This window comes from Nyctereutes procyonoides, unplaced genomic scaffold, assembly GCF_905146905.1.
Source record: "Nyctereutes procyonoides isolate TBG_1078 unplaced genomic scaffold, NYPRO_anot_genome, whole genome shotgun sequence".
NCBI classification, from domain to species: domain Eukaryota; kingdom Metazoa; phylum Chordata; class Mammalia; order Carnivora; family Canidae; genus Nyctereutes; species Nyctereutes procyonoides.
The window spans coordinates 64226344-64247792 of NW_026575140.1; the positions used below are offsets into that span (position 1 = coordinate 64226344).

The 21449-nt window shown below is 35.8% G+C and overlaps 1 protein-coding gene and 1 non-coding gene across 3 annotated transcripts in view; one reads left to right on the forward strand and one right to left on the reverse strand.

Moving 5' to 3' along the window:
* The window catches only part of GUCY1A2 (guanylate cyclase 1 soluble subunit alpha 2), a 334359-nt gene that overhangs the window by 257264 nt on the left and 55646 nt on the right, over positions 1-21449 (reverse strand). For both annotated transcript variants that reach the window (XM_055306204.1, XM_055306205.1), the window contains exon 4: positions 4894-5612. In XM_055306204.1, coding sequence (XP_055162179.1) covers positions 4894-5612 — 719 coding nt within the window. The remainder of the gene's footprint in view (positions 1-4893; positions 5613-21449) is intronic.
* On the forward strand, positions 12462-12585 carry LOC129497999 (small Cajal body-specific RNA 7). The gene has a single exon (XR_008662042.1). It is a non-coding gene; the product is annotated as a small Cajal body-specific RNA 7 (non-coding RNA).

A 21449-nucleotide genomic window follows, 5' to 3' on the forward strand; every position in this document is an offset into this window, starting at 1 on the left:
AGGCAGTTTTATGGTCTGGGAGCTGTTGCAGAGGTAAAAATCAAAGCAAAAACACCAAAACAAGAAAAACTCCAAAAAGTAAAGCTCTCATTTGTAATTACAAGAACAAAGAAAACTCCAGATAATTTTGAATGAAGCTATGTCTATGTTCTATAATGCTAATTTATAGAGAAAGCCCTAATGGCATTTTGTCCATCACTAAAATTATTGTTCAATATTTGAAATTCTCTAACAGAATGGTTTGACTTGAACAGAGGAGAAATGCTCACATTTTCCCAGGTTAAATTAAATTTTTGTTGAAGTCAAATATGTATTCTTGACAGCCAGGTGAAATCCATCTTTCAATGGTGTCATTGTGCTATGGTAAGATTAATAAAAAGATTTTCGACTTTTCAATCATCATGTCAGAAGAAGATGGGCACCTGTCTAGGGAAGAGAAAGGACTAGTTTGGAAACTGATCTGACCATAGTAAATCAGAGATTTACTCTTTTATCCTCCTTTATCCTCTGAAAATTATTTCCCAGCATTTGTTTTGCTGCTTCTAATTAAGAAGATAAATGTGACAATATTTCTAGGGACTGACCAAGAAATGTGTTGTCATTAATGCTTTTCCCCAGTTCCCACCCTGAGAACAAAGGTGAACGAGGCCACTGCTCTATTGTAGGGATGATGTATTTCAAAAGCTGGACTCCTTCCACAATGTTATTAAAGTTCTTTGAAGTGTTGTTACTAAGAAAAAATGTCAAAAGAACTCAATGTTGTTTATTGTTTCTCAAATCCACTGCTATTTCACGTTGTACCTAAGTGAACCAGTCCATCTTATTTTGGAACCCACTGGCATAGTAAAGTGCTATAGCACGTGCACATAATAGATATTAGTAGACACAGGAAAAGAAGGCTTGATTCCAAACTTTAGTGAATCTGAAAAGGAAACCAGGGATTTTAAAAAAATAATAGTCTATAAAGAAAAAGCAAATCCCTAAGTCATATTTTAGGAAGATGTTAGGTAGGCTTGGTATTTCATTAAAATTATTAAAGCTATGCTGTCCAGTGCTTTCTTCTCGAAGGCTCTAAGTGAGGAGAACAGATAGAAGGAAGGTCACAAGTGCAGAAGAACAAGAACAATAATAGTGGTAGAAGTAATAGTAACCAACATTTATTCAGTGATGGACGCTGGGGCTGTAGATAGAAAAATGCTACAGGGATTGTCATTTAATTTTCACAAATGGTGTTTGAGGTAGGCAGCCTAAGCTGTCAGAGAATTACTTTAACTTAGTCCTGATAATAGGATGAGCTCTTCATGGTTGAAAAGTCAGAGTCCCCTCTGCTTCTCTTTGAAATGCACCTGAATTCACTGAATCAAAGAGATTACAAAGTTTCATGACCAAATGACTTCCTATAAATTTACACATGTTAAAGATGACTTGTAAGGAGTAAAAATAGTAATTATTCATCTAGGTTTCCTACTTTCCAGATGAATTCATCTGAGGCTCAGATTAGAGGGACTTGGCTAAAATCACAGTTGTAGAGACACCCCTCCCCTAGGCTGCTGCCACTTTCCCCACACACCATCAGCCTCCAGCACAGAGAAGGAAGCTCTGTGCCACTCCTCCACTTTCTAAGAGCCCCATTAACAAACACAGCTCCCTCCACACAACAAGGCTTTGGAGTCTATGTCAATATTAGGTTTATATGACTAGATGAGAACCCCCAAACTGCACATCGGATTGCAACAAATTTCTTCTTAAATTCACCATAATGCCTCCAAAGATTTAGGTGATTGATAAACTTTCAAATTCTCACAACAACAGTTAGATAAGATGCACAACACAAATTAAAATACATTCATAATTCACCATTATTTCCCAGTGCTGAATCTGTTCTTTTTTAATAACGAACTAATTCATGTATATGTAATGCTTGATATGTGAAAAGAAAAGATGATGAAAAGAAGTTGAGCTTTTAAGGAAAGATAAAAAACACAGGAATGTCATCTGGGAGGAAAAGAAAAGAGAGAGAGAGAGAGAGAGAGAGAGAGAGAGAGAAGACTATATAAGTAACGGATGATTATTTAGAAGATGCAAAGGGAGCCATATAATGGGACTCAAAGCTTGGTCGGTCCATCTGCAAGGGTCCCTTCTGACCTCAAAACTCTGTTAAATTGAAGCCTGCCACCAATTACTGCATCAGATGTCTCTCAGTGACATTCTCCCTTCTGGTAACCAACCCTTAAGTCTTTGTAACTCATTATGCACAATCAAGATGCAAATTCTCTGGAACTAGGACAATGGCTTCCTGTTTAATTCATATATCACCAAATTGCTCATAATCATGTTCTACCTCTAGTCATATTGTCAACCAATGACTGATGACACAAAATGCCAAAGATCATGATTTAGCAAAAGCATTACAATTCATTCTGCAAGTAATTTACTGTCATTCAGCTGCATGATTAGCTCTCGGTTTTCTTTCTTCTTTCTTGTTTTTGGACCACAGGAGTCGTGGTTCATTGGTATGAAGTGCATAGCCAAAATAGTTAAATTATCACTAAAGCCTTCATTTTTAGACAAAGGAATAACCTAAACTATTTAAAAATAGTACTTTCTTATTAAGACCCAGTAAAAAAAAAAATAGAAACTTCAGACAACATGGAGTTCCTTATTAAAAAGAAGAGCTATTTTGGGGAAAATATGAATATCAAGGTCAAATTTATTAACAGAGTCATAATTTTTAACCTTCATTTTTCCTTCTTCTTTCCATGTGTTCAGAAAATACAAATTTAGAATTTGGAAACGCAGTAATTAAAAAATGTTATTCATCTGGCTGAGACTTCATGCCCTAACTTTATTGCCCAGTTCCAATCTGGTCCAACAGTGGTTTCCCAAATGTCCCACTGTGGCAAACCCAGGTGAACAAACAGAAAGGTAAAAATAAGGATGAGAGGATTACTATCCTTATTCTAATTACAAATCCTGCCCATTGCTTTCTTTTTAAGCTGTCACTGCCATGTTTAAGTTATAACTGCATCTTCTCAATGAGCACAGTGCCTTATTACTGGAATTGGCAGGGGGCCTTGACATTTGAGTCATCATTTCATTATGCCTATTCTTTACCCTGGTATACAAATTAAATAGAAATACAAGCCAGATGAAATATAGGGAGAAAAATCTGAAGTACTCACTTTAAACTGAATTAATTTTTCTCAAATCTACAAAATGTATAGGCCAATTAACATGGATAATAACATATTCCACTTCAGGCACATTTTCAAAAATATTAATTTCGATTTCAAAGGCCAAAACTGCTCAAACCCTTCTAGCCAAACACTTCACTTCTGTAAAACAGAACCAACAGCTTTAATATTCTCTAAATTTAAAAGATAGAATAATTCCAATTTTAAATCAACTATAAGTATGGGCAAAAACACATATTTAACAAGTTTCCTCTTTTCTAAACAGTTTCAAAAATGAATAGCCATCACTGAACATACAAATATATATAAAATGTGCACATGTGAAAAATATTACTTAAAACATACGCAATCACATAGAAAAAAAACCAATTCATTCAGACTAAAATAACCAAATGTGCCAAGCTGGAATTTCAGATTTATTCTTAGACATTTTGAAATCACTGAATTTAAGTGATGAAAAATGATAAATCACAGGACCCAGTCACCCTGAATAAATGGGCATCCTTTCCTATTTCTAAGCATTTTGTTGAAAACTTTTCCATTGAATTTCAAAATTATAAAAATCGGTTCTAAAATGAACACTATATAAAATCCTCAAAAATGTCTTTGGCTCTGCTTTCAGGTTAGTCTCTCGTTTACTTATTATGGCAGGTGTTCCAGAATATGTGATTATTCATTCATTGAGTTTTTAATCATCTCTTCCTTTAGCCCAGAGCAGCCTGTTTATTTCAAAAAGCCACAGCTTTCCCCAAAACGCTTGGGAACAAGCCGAATTGCCTATTAAGAACTTTATTTTCCTCATATAAAATACTGAAAATCTCTACTGGAAGCTGAACACATGTACATTCAAATGTCTACTCAGAAGAATATCATCTATATTACTTATTATTATATTTAAAAATACTGTATTTTCTTTACATTTTATTATTTTAATGTTGATTTCTCCTAAAAGAATTTTTTTTTACCTAAGGTAATATGTTCGTGTAAACTAATATAAGATTCAGCTTTTAGCTTTTCATTTCTTTGTAATTTATTACCCAGATTTTCCAAAAAGGGGTTCAAAGAAATTCACAATAATTCCTCGTGTTCACTGAGTTCTCCAAGCAGTGAGCATGTTATAAAGGAAGGAGTCTGTTTCAATACTAAAATGTATTTAGAAAAGAACCCCTGAGATTGTCACTTAATTTTCCAACTTTTAGAAAACGTATTATTCTGCAAACTGGGACAAAAATAGGATGTGAACCAGATGTTCCTAGATATGAAGTTTAGAGCAGAACACAGTCATAGCAGAGCTAGCTTTTCACCCATATTTATTTTAGGAGGAGGCAAGTGGGCCCCAGTGTGGGATTCAGTCCTACTATTTCTCTTGTAGTTTGACTTCAACGGGTGGAAATATTCATGGGTTTACAGTATCAGGTTTCTAGCGAGTCCTATCATTTTTGTAATTACTATGGCTGGTATTAATAAGCGTCTTCTTTTTACACACTGAAATAAATTAATGGAAAAGGCAGACACTATGCAAAATGGCTGGGAATAAGGCCAAATCTTTTCACATACATCCAGGGACCAGTGATTTCCTAAATGGCACTTTGAGCTCTCTTGCCTAAATAATTACAAGTACAGCCAGCATGTAATTTACTGAAATAATTATGCACTCCTTTCAGTTCCCATCACCCAGCTCAAGCCCCTGGCCATTTACCTTGTCTTTATTTTCAGTGCCAGAAGCCTCGGGCTTGGTCCTGATCACAAATGGGGTGGACAGCCGCAGGAGGACCCTCTCAAAGGTGGCATTCACCCTGGGAGACACTATCTCGAAGCAGTCCTCGAACTTGAGCACTTTGTGAGTGTCACACCTCAGCTGCTTCCGGAGGCCCTCCCCCAGCTGCAGGACTGACATGTGGGGGTCAAACATCAAGTGGAAAGGGAAGGCTCTGCAGAAGGTGCTGATGCTGATTCTGAGGTCCGCAGGGACATGGGAGGTGCCCTGTGCAAGGTTCTTTGTGATGGTGGTATTTTCACATTCTTTGATGAGGAAGGTAAGACAGCTACAATTGCCTGGGTTCGAGCCATCGGAGCACAGTTTCTCACTGGCAACCTGTTCCACTTGCAGGTCCAGCCGGTAGATCTTCTTGCCAGCGGCCTTAATCATCCCTGGCATAGCAAACCCCACGACATGGTGAGGGTGGAAGTAGTGGAGCACTAGAGTTCCTTCGGGGAGCTCTTTGCATAGGAATGATGGTGACTCCAGAGTGGCCTGTTTTCCAAAAGAAGTTCTAATGTGTTCCAACAAAGCATCAAAGCCATTAAAAAAGTCCTGCAACGTGCCACCCACAGCTCGAAGGACTCTCTCATTCTCATCAAAGCATATATTAAAGAACTCCTCTCCAAATCTTTCTTGAATTTCCTCAAACTTCAAGCCTAGAGGTAAATGGGAAGGAGATGTTAGGGAAGTAACATAAAATCATCATATTTATAGCTTTTAAAAATGCTTATCAAATGAGGTAACTAGTGAGTGAGGTAAGAGAGATACTTCCCTTTGACCCACATATTCCCAAAGAGATTAATTCATTTTGAATCAGAGAAAGCAAATTTCAATTCACCTTCTAGAAGTTTCTAAGGTGTTAGTGAGCATAAACTTCTTTTAATATTTCTGTTTGTTTGTTTTTAAATAGACTTTATTTTTTAGAGCAGTTTTAGATTCACAGCAAAATTGAGGAAAAAGTAAGGATATTTTCCACAGAACCCTCTCCCAGCAAACACACAATCTCACCCTTACCCCAATATCAGTCATCATGCACTATGGTGGTACATTTTTTACAATCAATCACCTTACAATGACACAGAATCATCTCCCAGAGTGGGTAGTTAACATGAGGGTTGACTCCTATTGTTGTACATCCTTGGATTTGGACAAATGCGTTACTATATGTGTCCACCATTATAACATCATACAAAGTAGTTTTGCTGCTGTAGAAATCCTCTGTTCTCTGCTTTTTCATGCCCCACCCCTCTCAACTCCCATAGCACAAACTTTCTAAATGATGCTCATCTAGCCGCTCATTTTTCTTTTCAATATCCTACTGCATTTGCTATAATCAACACAAATAAGATTTTCTTAATGATTTCCCTCTTAGTTAAAGCAACTTTTTAGAAGCAACTATAACACTGTTTCTCTATTACACCCATCTACTATTACTATCTTACTTATCAAAATTCATTTGTTAAGTGAGAAATACCAACCAGAGAGGGATTTATGGATACCTGAATGGGGAAAGGCATCAGATTATCTAGTGTCAACAGAAGGACTTAAGTGAGACCCCAGTGAGAGAAAGACCAAACAAGGAAGTAAAATGATAGAACTATGGGCTGATTTGCATTGTTTCACTCACAAAAATGAGACTAGCCAAGGGTGGAGTAGGCATCTCACCAGAAAGAGTTAAAACCCTTTGTTTTCTCCATTCATACTTCCACATGCCATGGCAAAAGGAACTCTATATTATAGCAATGGAATTATAACAAAAAATACATACATACATACACACATACAATACATTATGTAGAAATTTGAGCCAGTCACATGTGATCAAGTTAGATCCACCCTTAAGGATGATCTGAGGAAAAATATGGAGAGAATTTATGGTCCAAAGAGGAAGGATACAGCACATATATAAGAACTGAATGTGTGTGCTGAAGGAAACCTCTACGTGGAGTCATTCTACTACTTATCCTTTGACTTTGGCTGAAATCAATACATGTAAGTTTACGTATTCATATTTTCTTGCCTCATCTACTCCATCTTATAAGGAGATCCTGAAGATAAGGCAAGATTGGGAAAAGACAGTGGTCATCTTTCTAGTGTCCTATTAAAGTACAGAGCAGTCTTGGTTTGCTATTCCTATCATTATAGGAAGAGAACCGGAGGGTTATCCCCATGCATGAATGAGGGATGAAATGTCAACAACACTATTGAAAAATACAGCCAAAACAAATCAAATATTTTTTGTGAGAGTACTATAGAGTATAAACATTGTGATAGCCAAATGAAGAAGTCAGTTTGACAAAAAAGTTCTTAACATCAATGTGAAATGAAAAGCAGTAGAAAATCTAAGCAAAAAAGAGTCCTTTTATTAAGAAAAATTTCATAGTAATTTTAGTTTCATAGATCTGACATTCAAATCAAGCTGAGAAAAATCCCTTACCAAGATAAAAGCACGATAGCGCATCTTACACAGTCATGGTACAAGACTGCCCTTCAGCATATACTGCTTTCACTAACAATAATGCCAGCCCAAACTGATAGTAATAGCATTTATCTGTCCAGTTCTCCAGCATGGAAGAAAAAAAGCAAAGTGGATGACACTCACTGCAGTTTGGTCCCTGTTCCAACTACTCCATTGAAATTGCTTTTACAAAGGAGTAAGCCAATACATATTGCTTGATCCCTACCATAGTTAACCGTGTTTGTTGTTTTTCTTTAATTTTTTATGAAGTTTTTTTTTTAAGATTTTATTTATTTATTTATTCATGAGAGACAGAGAGAGAGAGAAAGAGAGGGGCAGAGACATAGGCAGAGGGAGAAACAGGCTCAACACAAGGAGCCCGATGCGGGACTCGATCCCAGGACTCTGGGATCACACCCTGTGCCAAAGGCAGACACTCAACCACTGAGCCACCCAGGCATCCCTGTTGTTTTTCTTTTAATTTGACTCTACTAATCATCTCATTCTCCTCAATCTCCCTTCTCTCTTGGCTTCTAAAAACCATGCTTTCTTAGTTTGATTACTGTCTGAATATTCCTTCACTAAAGTGTCTTCCTATGCCATATCCCTGTATCACCATCACTGCATAACTAAAAGGTCCTAATACAAATTCAATGTCTATCCCTTCAAAGACAATGTTCTTGATTTCTATTAAGTTTTTAAATTACAAAAGTCTAACTAAAACTAAATTCAAAATAAGTAAAAATTCCTATAAGCTGACTATACTTGATGGACTACAGAACTTCATATGCCACTAAAATGTCTTATGAATTGCTTCTATCCTTTAAAGGGTTCTACCTTAAAAGGACTCAGGGTCTTTACGCACAGAAAATAAAAAGATAATTTCTTCTAACTTGCTTTTTTTTTCCCATAACATTGAAAATGCCCTTGGAGTTATTAAATAAAGAACATAGACATAAGCATAATACAGCAAGTTTATATTCTGTTTCCACAGAATCCCCCAAAATCATCCAGAAAATAACAAACAAATTCACCAGGGGCACAAAATAAAAACTAGTCTGTCAGTACAGCATACCATCAGCTAAAAACACATGCTGTCTTACAAAGCACTTCTGTTCTTTAAGATACAAGGTTGTTAATTCTCATGATGACACTGAGGCCTCTCAGGATGCTACACTGACTTGTATCAATAAAGTAAAGCTAAAATATTTTCAATATTATACTCAAATACTATATATAGTAATTCTATAAAATCACAATACTTGATTAATAAAGATTTTTGTTCACATAATTATTAAACTGTACAAGATCATGAAAGGAGAAAAAAATTATTTGAGTTGGAAACATGTAAGAACTAGGAAAAGATCACTGTAACTTTTGCAAATATGCTATAATCAATAGCCAAGACACATTTTAAATCTTATATCAAAATTTAGGAAGCACAGAGAAAGTAGTTTAGCACAGACAACTGGTGAAGGCTCTACCTATGACTGATGCAAACCCCCTACTTACAGTAAATCACTTGAAACATATAGACAATGCTCATCTTCTCATAACAGAAGACACTATGACAGCTTGACATTTGGGTCTATAAGAATACATTATTCTAAAGGCAAAGCTTATAATAAATCTGCTTTCATTAACAAGTAAGTTAGAATTTTAAATTACTGTTAATTCACCTCTTTAGAGAAATGAATAGCCTAAATGTGACATCCTTTAACTGAAAATATAATAATCTATTCATTGATGATATGACTCTTCTGTCCCTCATCTGCTCTTCCTACTTCACACTATGTCTTAAGAACAATGTGTCTTAAGGACATTATCCCACTTATGTCTGCATACCCATCTCTAGCATCATGCCTGGCACATAGATACTAAGACTTCATTTGTAGAAACCAAGCTTTTGGGATTCCTGGGTGGCTCAGCGGTTGAGCGTCTGCCTTCAGCTCAGGGCCTTATCCCAGGATCTGGGATCAAATCCCACATTGGGCTCTCTGCAGGGAGCCTGCTTCTCTCTCTCTCTTTCTCTCTCTCTCTCTCTCCCTCCCTCCCTCCCTCCCTCCCTCCCTCCCTCCCTCTCTCTCTCTCTTTCTCTCTGTGTCTCATGAATAAATAAATCTTAAAAAAAGAAACTAAGCTTTCAACTAAGTATCTGTTTGATAATATAATCAAGCTTTTAAAGCCATAGTTGTGCCATGTTTAAGGGTACCTAGATAACCAGACACATTCTTTTCTGATATGAGACTCCACAGATAATTTTATCACAATGTGATTAGACTGTAACAGAGGCACACAGGAATATCTATGAAGGTATAGAGAAAAGACTGTCTGACTCTCTCCTCAGGGAGATAACGTCTGAAGAGAGACTTGAAGAAAAAGTGAGTGTTCAAAAGCCTAACAAGGAAGGAATAATCACACTAATGGACGGACAGTAATGGAAAACAGATGAACCAAGGAAGCAGAAGAGTCTGGCATGGTCAAGGGAGGGCAAAGAGAATGGATAACATCCGGGCAACAGGAATGAGTGTATCAGCTGTTAACTTGGGCAATGCAGAGGCTGGACTTAAGGGTGCCAAGACCAGAGTCAAAGACACCAGCCAGAGAGATGCTGCAATGTCTTTAAAAGATTATATTGGCTGAATTAGAGAAGTCCCAGTGAGAAGAGTGTTAAGCAACGTGCCAAATATTTTCATAGATCACCTTACACTTTAAAAATTCACATCAGGTAGGTATTTTTAATTGTTCTCATTTTACAAGTGAAAAATGTTAAGAAATTTGTCCAAGTTCACACAACCATAAGGAGCAAAGTTAGGTCTCAAGGTGAAGTCTGTCTAATACTACATCTTGTGAAATAAGCATAGTATCAAAAGAAGCAAAACATCTGGGGCGGTGGGGAATGCATGTCTTGCTCAATGCTATGTGATCAATGCCTAACATTTAACCTGATATTTAGTAGGTACTCAGTAAATATTAGCTGGATATTGAATGAATTAATGTATCACTAAAGCCATCAGAAAGGAGCTAGGAGGAGAAGTCAACAGTTAATCAAATGCTATAGCAAAGCCAAGTAATGTCAGGACAGAAAAACTGTAAATTGGATCGGTCAGAACTTTGGGGATCTTTGCAGCAATTTCAGTGGGTAGAATACTGGGTATAAGAGGTTAAGGGGTTTGTGGCAGGTAAAGAAATAGTTCTCAGCTGAATTAATATTATTATTGGGATGCTAAAATTACTTACTTTATACAAGTGTAATAAATCTGACCTCTAGACTTGGAAAAGGAAAGATTGCCTTCATGAGAACCAAGTAAATACAGAGAGATGGCACCAAAAATACACATTGACTAGAGGAATACCTATCAATACAAGAGAGAAATTAGTGGGTTTTTAGATCCAGAGACTGTCCTTATCACCCAATAGCGCATTGGTCTTCACTAAAAGGAGAAACGCCAAAGCAACAGGTATATCCTTCGTGGCCTAAAGTTCAGTTGAGGAGCTGAATACCTGCCTACTACACACTTCTATGAGCTATAGACATCCCATTATTTTTTAATTACTTAAGCTTCATCAACCTAATATCTAGCTAATGTAACTCAAGAACAACTATACCTCGAGTCCAAACTGTAAAGAGAGTTCAACATTTTAAGGAGATAATTATCTCTTTAGAGAAACAATTTTTTTCATCTTTACTCAGCTATAACTGACACATAACATTGTATAACTTTAAGGTGTACAGTGTTCTTTTGATATACTTACATATAGCACTATTTATATATCCCACTTTTTTGTAGTGAGAACACTTAAGATCTACTCTATTAACCACATTCAAGTATATAATACATTGTTGTTAACAATAATCACAAAGTTGTGCAACAGATCCCAAGAACTTATTCATCTTCTCACTGGAAGTTTGTACCCTTTGACTAACATCTCCCCAATTCCTCTATCTCCCAATCCCTGGGACCACCATTCTCTGAGCTTGGCATTTTTAGATTGCACATATAAGAGATAGCATATGATATTTGTCCAGAAACAATTCTTTTATCTTTTATCTAGCGAGACCCTAAGGTTTTTATCAGCTAGTTTGATGACACTTCTATAAAACTATTATTCTAGTGTCATGCCAATCTACAAAGAAATTACTAAAGTTGGTCTCAGCCTCCCAGAAGAGATTTAACAATAAATATTATGTGTCTAAATAATAAACAGAGGAGAAAGGCCCTCAAGAAATTCCACTGCTCGAATTCTAATTTTAAAGAAAATTGTTTTCAATCTGATCTATTAATACAGTTTCATTTGAATCTCTGTTGGAGTGATATAAAACCTTTGTAGTCTCAGAGTATTCTACAGTTAAGTAAGTAAAAGTACCGGGAAAATAATGAAAAGAATGATCCCTATCAATTTTTATCTTAATCTATGAAGAGTTAAACAATGCCTTTCTACTATTTTGGAGGCATATAATTCTCCCTTTACTGAATTTGTGGCTTCTCTCTCCAAAAAAGAACACAACTTATGTCATGTATTTATTTATTTATTTATTTATTTATTTATTTATTTATTTAATTTTTTTTTATTTATGATAGTCACACAGAGAGAGAGAGAGAGAGGCAGAGACACAGGCAGAGGGAGAAGCAGGCTCCATGCACCGGGAGCCCGACGTGGGACTTGATCCCGGGTCTCCAGGACCGCGCCCTGGGCCAAAGGCAGGCGCCAAACCGCTGCGCCACCCAGGGATCCCTCATGTATTTATTTTTAAGTATAGGTGAACTAAAATTAGTTAATAGTTTTAAATTTTATGATACACTTAAAGAAAACAGGACATATATTCAGATTCTTAAAAAATAGAGTTTTAGTATTAGCCAAAAGAATTTCCTAAGAATAACAATAGGGGACCATCTAATAGATTTACAGATTTAACATCAATCTTGAATACCCAAAGGAATAGGCATTACCAGAAGCCTATAAAGTGCTTCAGGGACAAAAATGTTTTTTCAGGAAAAAATATGTTTTTCACCCAGAAACTATATCTAAAAAGTAGAACATCATATGGAAATGATGAAATAGACATAATTGGGTGTTGAATGTTATATGATTGGAAATTTTTAATATGTAAGTTATGTAATTAATCTAAGTTTCTTTAAAAAGTACAGCATCATAAAATTACACTCCAATATTATCAGTTGTTACACTTCCCTTTCAACTAGTGAAGCCTATTTCTGTGCCTCTCTTATAAAATAGCAGATTTTATAAGGGAATATTTAATATAAGGAAATATTATATATGTCTTTTTAAAATTTTATTTAAATTCAATTTACCAACATATAGCATAACACCCAGTGCTCATCCCATCAAGTACCCTCCTCAGTGCCCATCAACCAGCCACCCCATCCCCCCACCCACTTCCCCTTCCACAATCCTTTGTTTCCCAGAGTTAGGAGTCTCTCATGGTTTGTTTCCTCTTCTAATTTTTCCTCACTCAGTTCCCTTCCTTTACTTTATAGTCCCTTTCACTATTTCTTACATTCTGCATATGAGTGAAACCATATGATGATTGTCCTTCTCTGATTGACTTACTTCACTCAGCATAATACTCTCCAGTTCCATATTGTATATGTCTGTGATCCCTCTGTTGACTATAAACAGGTTTAGTAGGACAACTCCTGAAAAGTACAACAATCTAAAAGCAGGGTGATCTAGAATGAGAAAAAGAAACCAATGTAGGAGGGATCCCTGGGTGGCGCAGCAGTTTGGTGCCTGCCTTTGGCCCAGGGCGCGATCCTGAAGACCCGGGATCGAATCCCACGTCGTGCTCCCGGTGCATGGAGCCTGCTTCTCCCTCTGCCTGTATTTCTGCCTCTCTCTCTCTCTCTCTCTCTCTCTCTCTCTCTGTGTGACTATCATAAATTAAAAAAAAAGAAAAAAAAATAAACGAATGTAGGAAGAAATGTAACTAAACCAAAAATAGAGATAACTTCTCCCTGAACTGTAGAAAATCCTGAATCTACAGATGGATACGCACAAATTCCAGCCAGAATTGATATAAACACATACACACACACACACACACACACACATATGTATAACAGATAATGACAGATTATCTGTAAATTTATAAAATAAATGTTAAATAAAAACTAATGAAACAGAGGGAAAAATTATTGACTCTTGTAAGGTGCATTTTATGCATAATCTGGAATTAAACGATCTTCATAAAATCCAAGAGATGGGAGGGTGGAAGGAAATAGGGGAGGTGGTAGAAAAGAAGGAAGTATCAGCATTCTAAAAGTCTCTTCACAATTCAATGGAATTTGGGTGAGTAGAGACAAAATATAATCTTAGGAAGAAAATAAGTAATAATTTGTTTTCAAATAATGAGAAAACATGCAGGTCTAATTTGAATAACAGCAAAAGGAAGATAACCAATAATGGGAAAGCAGAGTAGGACTTTCAAATTATGAAGGTAAAAATATATATACATATATTGATTCAACATTATCAATATAAAAAAGTAAGGAAAGAAGATGCAAAATAAATAATCAGAAATCAAGATAGAAGAAAGAAAATCAAGTAAATTACGTATTTCTGCAAATGTAAACCAATCCACCAATCCAGTGGCAGGAACTCTCATTTCTTCCTCAAGAGTGGCACTTATAAGAGGGGATTTTAAAAATAAAAGGTGGGGGGATGCCTGAGTGGCTTAGTGGATGAGTGCCTGCGTTCAGCTCAGGTCTTGATCCTGGGGTACTGGAATTGAGTCCCATATCGGGCTCCCTGCAGGGAGCCTGCATCTCCATCTGCCTATGTCCCTGCCCCTCTCTGCGTGTCTCTCATGAATAAATAAAATCTGTTATAAATAAATAAATAATAAATAAGGGACAGTAGACAAAGGATTCCAAGAAACTACAAGAAAAATAAGTGAGGAGCAATATTACTATCAAACAAGGTAGAATTAAAGCGAAAAATGTGAATCAGGATAAAGACATTATGTAAGAAAATCACAATTTACAAAAAAAACCTCAGAGACACAAACCTGAACAAACCAACCAACATTGTAGCTAAATATACAAAGCAAAAGCAATTAGTAATTAATTGCTAATGTATTCATGCTTTTTTATTGGAGCAATAACAATATTCTAAAATTGAGTTAGTGATGGTTGTACAACTTTATGAATATACTAAAAACCCTGAAACATACACTTTAAATGGATGAGTTGTAAGATATGTGAATTATATTTTGGTAAAGCATCTCATATCTCTCAGGATCTAATAGACAAAAAAGCAGTATCATAGAGAAATTAAATAAAAATATTTACAACATAACAATAAATAAACTTAATAAAAATAAAATTATACTGGAAAACTTGAATGTGCCTTTTTCAGAACCATAAAGATCAAAGATTTAAAAAGCAAAGGCATTGGTTAACTGAATACATATAAACAATAAAAAGCAAATACTAATCAAAAAGTCAAGTCACAGGAAAAATGAAATTAAAATAAAATTTAATAACAGGCAAAATTCAAATGCATATATACATGTACACAGATGTATATATCTATGTACTTGCATATATGTGTTTTTATGCATGTGAAGAATTATAAAAACTCCTCAAATACTTGGTCAGAAAATTCCCAAAATATATTTTTAAATAAAGACTCTGCAGATCACATTTTCTAATAGTAACAAAAATATAAATATTTACAAATAAGAAAAAGATGACAAAAAAATCATATCTACTTAATAGTTAAGCAATACATTCTCTTGAATTGAAGAAAGAAAGAATAAAATTGAAGAAAGAAAAAATAAAAATTGGAATTATAATTTCTAGAAATCAATGAAAAGACTACTTCATGCAAATCCTGAGGCACAGCAAAAACTGTGCTCAAGAGTATATGTATATGCCAAAAATATTTTCAGCAAAAAGCAAATAAAAAGCTTCTAAATTCAGAAAATGATGTTGAGCTTTTTTTAAAAAGTAGGTAAAAGCTGAAATTAATAGAAAAATATACTAAATTAGGAATGAGAAAGATGACATAGGTACATATTAAGAAGAAACAGAGGGGGCGCGTGGGTGGCTCAGTTAGTTCAGTGTCTGCCTTCTGCTGGGGTCATGATCCCAGGGTCCAGAGATCAAGACCCGCATTGGGCTTCTTGCTCAGTGTGGAGTCTGTTTCTCCCTCTACCTCTGCCACTCCCTCTGGCTCATGCTGTCTCTCTCTCTCTCTCTGTCTCTCTCTCTGTCTCTCCCTCTCAAATAAATAAAATCTTAAATAAAAAAGAAGAGATGGAGGAATTGAAAAACTGCAATGTTCTGCCATCAAATATATAAATGTAATGTTAAACAGGTAATTCTCTGGCAAAATATAAATGACCAAAATTCACCAAGAAACGGGCAATCTGAGTTCTGTCTGGTCTTTAAAATAAATAATTTGAAAGTTATTTAAATATTTCCAGTCCACAGAAAAAAATTAAAACTACTCAATTACCTTTATTAAGACCATATAACTTTAATGCCAAAACTTTATGAAGTATGCTAAAACCAATTTCTCTTATGAATATTTGCTGAAACAGTAGCAAATAGAATCAATAAATTATAATACTTTCTGACCAAATAGTGTTTATATCAGAAATGAAAGGTATGGTGGACCTGGCTGGCTCAGTAGGAGCAACATACAACTCTCGATCTTGGGGTTGAGGGTTCGAGCCCCACATTGGGTGTAGAGAGTACTTAAAAACCTTAAAAAGAAAGAAAAGAAAAGAAAAGAAAAGAAAAGAAAGGAAAGGAAAGGAAAGGAAAGGAAAGGAAAGGAAAGGAAAGGAAAAGAAAGAAAAGAAAAGAAAAGAAAAGAAAAGAAAAGAAAAGAAAAGAAAAAAAAGAAAAGAAAAGAAGAAAGAAAGAAAGAAAGAAAGAAAGAAAGAAAGAAAGAAAGAAAGAAAAAGAAAGAAAGAAAGAAAAGAAAAGAAAGAAAGAAAGAAAAAGTAGTTCAATATCAGAAAAGCTATCAGGAAAAATTATCACATTCATAAAATTGAGAAAATGATCTTATTAGTACTTTCTGAAGTCTAAAATTTAACAATCTTGATAAAAATTTTGAGTAAAATAGGGATATAAAGAAACTTCTCAAATAGAATGCTGCTTTCCAAAAAACAGAAGCAAAGCTTCTTTTAAAGAATAAAACACTTAAAAATGTTTCAACTAAAATCACAAATGAGATCAGTGTGTTTGCCATCCCCATTGTTATTCAATGTTATGTTGGAGTTTCCAGCAAATGCTAGGAGATATGCAAATAAAATAATTGTGTACACACTGGAAAGAAGAGTAAAATTCTCTTTTTGATAATGAAGAAGATTGTACATTTAGAAAATCTATAAAGTCTTCTAATTTGGATCATCTTCTTGCTTGTTTTTTCATCCTCAAAACATGTATAATACATATTTAAAACGACTAGAATTTATTTTTTTAATAATAAATTTATTTTTTATTGGTGTTCAATTTGCCAACATACAGAATAACACCCAGTGTTCATCCCGTCAAGTGCCCCCCTCAGTGCCCGTCACCCATTCACCCTCACCCCCCGCCCTCCTTCCCTTCCACCACCCGTAGTTCGTTTCCCAGAAAAACGACTAGAATTTAAAAACTGGTAAAGTAGCTGAATACAAAATACAGAATTAATAGCTTTTCTCTGTATTAACAGTAAGAATCTAGAAGTAAAACAGGAAAATATTCAAAGTAGAAATAAAAACTGCAAAGTCATATATTTAATAAGAAGGGTGTAGAACTTATATTAAGAAAATTATAAAATCATAATAGCAAAACCTAACAAATGGGAAAATGTTCCATATTTTAGAATATGAAGATCTTCTATTATAAAACTATCAATTCTCCCAAAATTAGTGCATAAATTTAATGCATCTCCTGCTATAGTCTCAAGGCTTCTTGCCAGTACAATCATTTAAAGACCCATATATAAGAACAAATGTATAGAATACCCCAAAATGCTTGAATAGGAAGACTATTCGGAAGAACCAGATACTAGAATAAATGAAATGTACTACAACTACATTTGTTATTTACACAGGAACAAATAAAGAGAGTCAAAATAGAGAATTCAGAAGTAAATCTGTGTATACGGGAAGTTTTAATGTAGCACAAAATAGCATTTTAATTCAATGGAGAAAGAATGGTTTACCTAATAAATGGCACTAGCCATGTGGAAAACAAAATTAAATCCCATCTCACATCACAAACAAAATCAAATTTTATATCAATTAGAAGCTTAAAATGTAAAAGACCAAACAATAAATATTGTAGAAAATAATCTAGGAAAGTACATGTATTCCTTAATTAAAAGTGGCAAAGTAACACAGAAAAAGGCAAAGACAAATTTGAGTTTTTAAGATACAAAGCTAAATTTAAAATGTCACAATAATGTATAGAGTACAATTTTATTTTAGTAAAAATGTAAGTGTGCGTGTGCGTGTGTGCATGACACACCTCCCCTGCCAGTCTGCCCGTCTGTCTGTGCTGTCACTCTGTTCAGGCAACCATGATCCACAGTCTGGAATTATTCCCACAGCCTCCTAACTCACTTTTCTGCTTTCTAATCTCTCTGTAATCCATTCTCTATACACTCTTCAAAATCATAAATTTTATATTTCGTTTCTCTGTGTAAAGCCCTCCCAGGATTATCCATGACCTTTAGAATTAAACACAAGCTCAACAAAGCTTCATCCAGCCATTACTTTGGGCTCCTTCCTGATCATCCCCAATTTGCCCACTTCACATCCCTGCACAAGCCATCAGGAACCACTTGGAATTTCCTGAATATGACCAACAGTCTCTCCCTCACTTACAGGCTACTGTATATGCTAGCTTTATATTTTGTTCTGTTTCTTTAATGGAATTCTGTTCTCCTAACCCACTTAGTTGTCTGCTTAGACTCATCTTGCAGATCCTCACACCTAAATTCCTCCAGAATGCTTTCCTTGATACTCATACTGAGATAGCAGCCTTTGCTTTTTAGGCTTCTCAAGCACATTGTGATTACCTCCTAGCATTTATCACACAACACTTGCTGGTTTGTTCATCCCTCAGCCTGCCTTGACTCCTCTGAAGACAAAAAGTTGTGTCCTTTTCAACATTTATTCATTCCTTTATATAAAAGAGAGAGAGAGAGAGAATACCTGGTCAGTTCAGTCTCAGTGCTGAGTATAGAGAGTACTATAGAGACCAGAATAGACGTGGGTCTTGCCTTTTTTTAGCTACATTAAAGATTAACTAATCAAGAAATCAAACACATAGCCATCAATAAACCAAAGTTCCTGCAAAGTTCCTGGAAGAGAAATTCATATAGAGTTTTAGAGAAGTAAAGACCACTATTGGAACTCTAATCACTCGCACACAGGCTTCCCTCTCCTGGATTTTTTAAATTAATAGATAAAAGAATAAATGATAAATGAACAAATAAATACAGCTGAAACTACCCATATGTATAAAATATTTGGTGAATGTTATAAAATATATATGAATATACTCCACTATGCTGTACATGTATAAGTTTTCCATTGCTGTTTCTCACACTCTTCAATACTTGCCAACAGCATGTCAAAGTTACAATAAATGAAAATTTTATCAGTATAAATGCTTATTTTATGAATTTTTGTTCCTTTGCCAACGAATAGCCACAGGTGAGAGCTAAGGAATGGAGAGACTCAGGGGAGCACATGTGCCATCAAGCAACCTTATCAGAGCTCTGTGCTCTGCTTGCTGTCAGAAACTGGCCACCTGTCTGGTAACAAAGTGCTCATCCCATTTTCCAGCCTTCCTTCCCAAGCACCCTGGCATGTGGCTATGGAAGACACCAAGCCAAAAGCCGAGCAGTGTTATAGTACAGATTCAGAGAACACACATGCATAAGCTAATTCTGAAGAGGAGCTGGACGTGCACCTGCCTCAGCCCCATACCCACACTGGGTCCCCGCTTCTGAAAGGCAATCTGCCACATTGCAAAGACTTGGCAGTGGCTCACAGGCTTTGGAATCTCCCTAAGAGACATGCTCATCATTTCTCATACCTGTACTTATACTCATCTTTCACCTGATGGCTAAGAAGGTAGGAGAGAGAATTACAATGCAAATGCATGGACTCTGGCTTTTGTAGATGATGCCTGGCCCTGTCCAAATTGGAGTCCACTGTAGTGGCAGCAGGAAAGCATAATTTCCACCAGGATAGATCCTCAGAGGGCTTACTCAGAGCTGTTAATCACTGCTAATACCTCTTTAATTATTACGCTTTCTACAATTGCTAAATTGTGATTCACCCTCCTAAACTGCTTCAACCCAGTCTTGGGAGCTATGCTTCTGTTCAATTTGTACAGGAAGTATTAGTTTTTGGAATGAGAGCCATGCTGTAGTAAAGAAATAAAATTATAGGAATCCGAAAATTTTTACAACTTTCCAAACAAATTAGGTAATAAATAGCCAAAGGCAAAAATATGTGTTTCCTTAGCCAAATAGCATCAGATTTTAAGTGTGATAGAAATTAGTGCATCATACATCCACAATGTGGCTTTTATAGTAACATATGACAGACTTTACTGCATTCACAAGGAAGTAATCCTAATGGTTGTATATTTCTGGAGGAGGATAACATGGGATTATGAATGTGCTTATTTAAAAGAGAATTTCTAGCTAGATTGTTTCATATAAGATCAACACACAAGGTCACTAAGTGCACTGGGTTGCACTAGTTACCCAGTCTAACCTCCATCAAAATGCAATGGTCCTCATAAACAGTCACCCTCTACTTCACCACACCTATGACAAGGAGCTCCTGAAGCTTGCTCTCCCAATAACATCTCTAGTAATCACAAAGTTCCTTCCTTCTGCCACTGAGGCAAAATCAATTCCTTCCTATAACTTTAGTCCACTGGCTCTGTTATAGCCTCTGCTCTCCCCGACAGAAATCTCTTAAAGCACCTGAAAATAGCTCATATGTTCTCCTTTATATTCCCATATTGTTTTCAAAGAACTAATTCAAAATGCATTAAAGGCAGCTCAAAAGAACTATTTTAAATAGATATGAAAGGAAAGAGTACATTAGAAAGAAGACAGAGTAAAAAAAAAAAAGAAGACAGAGTAGGTGTGATTTGGAAGGACATTGCAAGTTATGATGTGGAAGGAAACGAGAGTAGCAGAGATAGAAGAGGTCTATTTCAGATAAAAGGAGCTAATGTGAGATGCCTTTAAGCCACGGTTGCGGTCTTGTGTGTGCACATGCTCCAACTTCCGGAAATAGATGTCTGTGTTTATTCCTCCTCACTAGCTTTACACTTCAAACTGCCTTTCAGTATTGTATTTGATTTATTTTCCCTGCTCCAACCACATTTTTCATACTCACTTCTCTTTTGATCATGCATACATAAGATGTTAGGCTGGCTAGGGAAGCAATTTAGGGCTGGAGGGGGCGGGGGGAGTATGGATGTGGCACATGTAAAGATTGAATGCATAACCACCCCCCTCTTCTGCATCACAGATAAGGCCATCCTGGGAATGGATGAAGGGAGCCCCCCAAGCAGAGCAACTGTTCATATGTGTTACCATCTTGACATGAATCTGACATACCACACCTGAGCATGGTCCACAAATAGGACACAAGGGAAGATCTGATACATGCATGAATTTACAAAAATGATAATCTTCTTAAATAAAGAGAGGAGGAAACAATAGACACCTGAGTTCTTCTGTTATTGTAAGCAAACCTACAATCTATTTGGATTCATCATTTATTTGGTGAAAGGGTTATGTTCTTATGACTTCTTTCTATAACACAGCTATGTTCATTTTTTTCTGTGTCCCCTTCCAGTTTTTGCATTTACCCATACGTACATCACACAGTTGGACTCATAATGTACACAAAACACTTTCCTTTTGGCTTTTTTCTTTTCATGTAATATTTTCTCTCTAGCAGATACTGAGGGTAATTGCAGCTGTCAGCTCTCATCTGAGTCTTGCTCTAGAAATTGCTTTCAGCTGAAAA